Consider the following 4,710-nt stretch of genomic DNA (forward strand, 5'->3'; position numbering starts at 1 on the left):
TGGAAAGCCCTGGTTAGTGAGAACTTCATTTTCAGTTTCAGGAATACCCAAGAAATCATATCCATGAGCAAACTGGAAACCATGTATAACCACTGGACCTGGGAACTGAGGAGTTATGTTCTGGACTTACAGAATCAGTTGAACAATCAGATTCAGAATGGGAAAATCCTGACTCTCACAACTAATGCACTGGAGTGTCCAGTCAGTACAAAATATGAAACCATCAAGCAAAAATTTGACAAGTATTTTGAAGAAGACCCAGATAGTGAAACATTGGTTCAATGGAAAGCAAATTTTGAAAATAAGCTACTAATGCTTAAAGATGCACTTATTTCAGACACAAGAAAGAAAGGCAATGAGCTCATCAGTCTTAAACAAAGCCAAGAAAGACTAGATAATCAAAAGTCACAATATGAAAAGGAACTGTTAGAGATGAGCCAAAAGTTGGCTTTGAGTGTGAAGGGTAAAGAATTAAGTGATGAAGAGTTGCGTGAGGAATTCAATCAAGTTTGGACAAATTGGATCTACAATGTGTCTTCTACTGTACCCCTTGTCATAGAGCCTGACATTGATTCAGACGCTGAAAACATTTTCCTACTGTGTTTCAAAAAGGACAAAAATATTGCAGAAAGACTAAAGAAAAGAAGTGGAGAAATGTTTTACATCAATTACGACAAGCATGTCCAAATGAAAAAAAGATATTTAGTTTCAAAAATTAAATTAGAACCTTGCCATAAAGAGTCAATTCATGCAACTACCAACAACATTTATTTAAGATTTGAAGAAATAATTAAAAACATTTCGAAGCAAAAGCGTGATTACAGTCAGCATGATTTTCATGAAATCCCAATGATAATAGAAAATGAACTGAAATCTGTTCCCCCTGAGAAAGAATACACATTTACCAGAGACTACACCATTGACTTATCCTTGTGCTTATTCCAAAGAGCATCTAAGAGTTTCAGAGAAATGCACAAGGCGTTCAAGAGAGAAAATGATCCTGTGAACTATCTGGAGAGCAAGAAAGACGATTTCTTCACGAGTTTTAAGATCTCCTGCCAAGGTGCCACGTCCATCACAGCTTTTGTGGACTTCCTGTGGCGCAAGCTCACTCCTGCTGTCTATGGCACTATATGGGAGAAAATGATCCTTAAAGTAGCTGGGGACATGAGAGTCACTTACCCTGTATTCAATGGAAACAGGGCTAACCTGGAGAAACATGTTCTCATTTCTCTGGCAGAAGAAGAAAACTTTGATAAGTATTGGCAGTACATTCATCATCCAGAATCCTTTTTCAGGGATTACATTAGAGACCACATTAGAAGACATTGTTCAGAAAAAGAAGGTGAAAAAATAAAGACATTTTTAGAAATAATTTTAGGAGACATAAAGAATGCCATCCTCTCTGCCATTCATAAGACCACAGAAGTAGCAAATGATAGAGGCACTGCTTCCCGCTGGTTGGATTTGTTCTGTGATCACCTAGGGAGCAACCTGATCTTTCCAAGAAGAGACCTCATAAGCATCGAGCACCAGGAGATAAATAACACTGAGTTTCTCAAAGAAGCCATGAGTGCAGATTTGGTTCCTAAAATGACGAAAGTCAAAGAGGACTGCTCAAGTAAGCCCATAGATGAAATGGTTCCTTACATTGAGAAAATTCTCTCTGCCCATCTCTGTGGCTGCTGGAAGCAGTGTCCTTTTTGTAAAGCGATTTGTACCAACACCATTCCTGAACATGATGGAGACCACAGTGTACCATTCCACCGTCCTAAGGCTGTCAATGGATGGTATTATCATAAAACAGATTACTTTGCCATTGACTGCTGTACTACTTCTGTAGCAAGTGATGGTTCATTTATTTTAAATGACATCCACAGATTCCCATATAAGAAATATCGAGCAGCAGGAGGTGATTTTGCTACTTGGAGCATCACCCCAGACTCATCTGTCCAGCCATATTGGAAATGGTTTATCTGTCATTTCAGAACAGAGCTAGAAAAGAAATACCAAAAAAAATTTACAGACAAAGGTACTATTCCAGATTCATGGACCAAAATCACAAAGGAAAAAGTACTTGATGACTTGAAAAATTAGAAATTGCCAGAAACAGAACACTAGCACTGCCACACAAATTTCACATTAGCCTAGGATGCCTAATAGCAATTTAGGTAGCATCTTCAAGGCTCTACCTTTAAAATGAAATAAGTAAAAACAAATTAATTAACATTTCAATATTTGAAGATTTTCTTCTAAAAAAAATCCTTTTTCTCCTTTGATTTTTTTCTGCTTAAACATAATGTGCTAAACATGATAATGTATGATAAAATCAGTAACCATTCATAAACCTCTTTCATACTTGATTATTTCTAATATGTATTTAAATATTTAATGACTCAGAAAAAGTTGTCTTATTAGAAGGAAATGCTGGTATTTCTGGCTGTGACAGAGTCCTTTAGAACAACTGAGTGGGAAACTCATCCAGCAAATACATCTGAGGAAATGCTACCTTAAATTAATTTAAATAGATGTTTTCACCCACTCTAATTATGGGAAAACCTTGCTGATTTTCTTGTATCAACCTCCATTAATTATTAAAGATGTCAAAGTAGAGCAATTTAAATAGCCTCTGTTCTGGAAAAAAAACGGTCACATTTGCTCAGAACAAAGCCATGGATTCAGGAACAATTTTCACACAAATAAGGGGAAAATAAAAAATACCTAATTTTTCATATTATATTATTACACTTTTTCCATTATATCTTTGTATTTTTCTGTTGATCATTGAAAAACAAATACAAATCACAAATATTAGTATTGAAACCTGGAGTACACAGCTACAAACTCTATAACCTGTAACAGTGACATGCCTGCAAGTTGTACAGCTGCAATCATACCACAAATGTTGTAGGATTAACCAAACACTTCATGATTGAGTTTAAGACCCTTTCCATGAGTGGATCCATACTTAACACTGCTAAGAAAAGACCAAGAATGTGATATTAGATAGGCCTTAGGCCTATGGAAACACCTATTACCATTATTGTGATAAAGTAGCATGGCAATAAAATGATTGCTATTCACATATATCAGTGCTTTGCTCAACTTGCATCAGAGAAGCTTCTTATAGTACAAGGAAATTAACACAGAGACCTACAAGTAGACAATGTGCAGACAGGGAGCGATCTAAGCGCACTAAGTCCTAAATGGTACATGTTCATCAAATCCTTCTCATTGAGACTCAGAGCTATGCTAAAGAGGAGGCTGAGAGATTGCAAGATCTAGAGTTGAAACATAACTCCAAGAAAGAGTACCTGAGAAACTTAACAGGGCTGATGCTCATGTGAACTCACAGAGACTGTGGAAGCACACACGAGATCTGTTCAGCTTCAAGCCTGACAGGGTCCTAGCCCTGAGGGGGAAACTGGACACAGTATCCTAAGCAAAACTAAGAAGCTGTCTACCAAAGAAAACCAACCTAAAAATCACAATCCCAGAGAATTTAGACAACAATGAGGAATCTAAGAGATACTTACATAGATCTAATCTACATGGGAAGTAGAAAAAGAGAAGATCTCTTGAGTAAATTGGGAGCATGGGGACCATGGGAGAGGGTTGAAGGAGAGAAGCAGGGAGGGGAGCAGAGAAAAATATAGACCTCAATAAAAATCAATTAAAAAAAGAAGCTGTCTGCAACTGATACTTGCTGTACAAGGAAAATCTCTTTTTTCCAATAGAGTCCCACTGCGTGTATTATCTCCACTGCACGCAGGCTCCATCCCAATTGAGTCCCACTGGGTGTATTATCTACAGTGCAGGCAGACTCCATATCCAGGCTCCACAATTCAAACAAACTCAGAGATATTTATGTGGACTTTTTGTCTCATTTTGTTTAATGTGGGCATTTTTTGTCTTATTGGGTTTTTACTTGTTTATATTGATTTTCACCTGTAGTATTTTTAGAGGTGTTTTCATGTATTATTTTTGTTGTTTTGTTTATTTTATTTGATAGTATGTATAATTTTTTTGAAAGAGAGACACAAAAGAAATGACAAAATTTTATACATATGTAGTTGACAAGAACCTGGAAGGAATTGAAGAAGAAAAAATTATAAGCAAAATATAGTATTTGAAAATTTTCAATTAAATAAAAATAAAATGCGCATGAAAATTAAAACCTGGTATTGTATATAGATATGAGAAAAAATTATCCTGGAATTACACTTTGGTGATCACATAACAAAGGGTTATGATGTTTAACAGTGATTGCCAATTTGACAAACTCTAGAACCACCTAGGAGACAAGACTCCAGGGACTCATCAATAAAAGAGGTTTTTAGATTAGATTAATCTATACCTATGAGATATAATAATGACAAGATTAATGGAGGTGCGAAGTTCTTCTCTACCTGGGAGCACAATTTCCTGGGTTGAAGTCCTAGATACATAAAAAGGAGAAATTTACCTAGCCACAGAGCATTTACTGCTCTTTATTTGTTGACTAGAGATATAGAAAGTCCATCTGGCTCAAGTTCTTGCCTCTATAATTTGTCCCTCTCTGAAATCAAACCACAAACTGTAACTCTTCTTCCTTCTCTCTTTCTTCACCTCCTTCCTTCCTTCCTTTCGTTCTTTTAATTATGTTTTGAAGCTCTTGTCTAGACAACTAAGGTTGGGAAGATTGTAATTCTAGGTGTAGGTATCTGGTCT

At 36.3% G+C, this 4,710-nt stretch overlaps 1 protein-coding gene across 1 annotated transcript in view; it reads left to right on the forward strand.

The window, feature by feature from the left end:
- Nucleotides 1-2,097, forward strand: part of LOC101993235 (interferon-induced very large GTPase 1-like) — a 7,300-nt gene extending 5,203 nt beyond the window's left edge. Inside the window, 1 exon segment of the mRNA XM_026778523.1 lies at nt 1-2,097. This exon segment is cut by the window's left edge and continues 2,085 nt beyond it. Coding sequence (XP_026634324.1) covers nt 1-2,097 — 2,097 coding nt within the window.
- Nucleotides 2,098-4,710: the final 2,613 nt, after the last annotated feature.

Source organism: Microtus ochrogaster, unplaced genomic scaffold, assembly GCF_000317375.1.
Source record: "Microtus ochrogaster isolate Prairie Vole_2 unplaced genomic scaffold, MicOch1.0 UNK415, whole genome shotgun sequence".
Classification (NCBI taxonomy): domain Eukaryota; kingdom Metazoa; phylum Chordata; class Mammalia; order Rodentia; family Cricetidae; genus Microtus; species Microtus ochrogaster.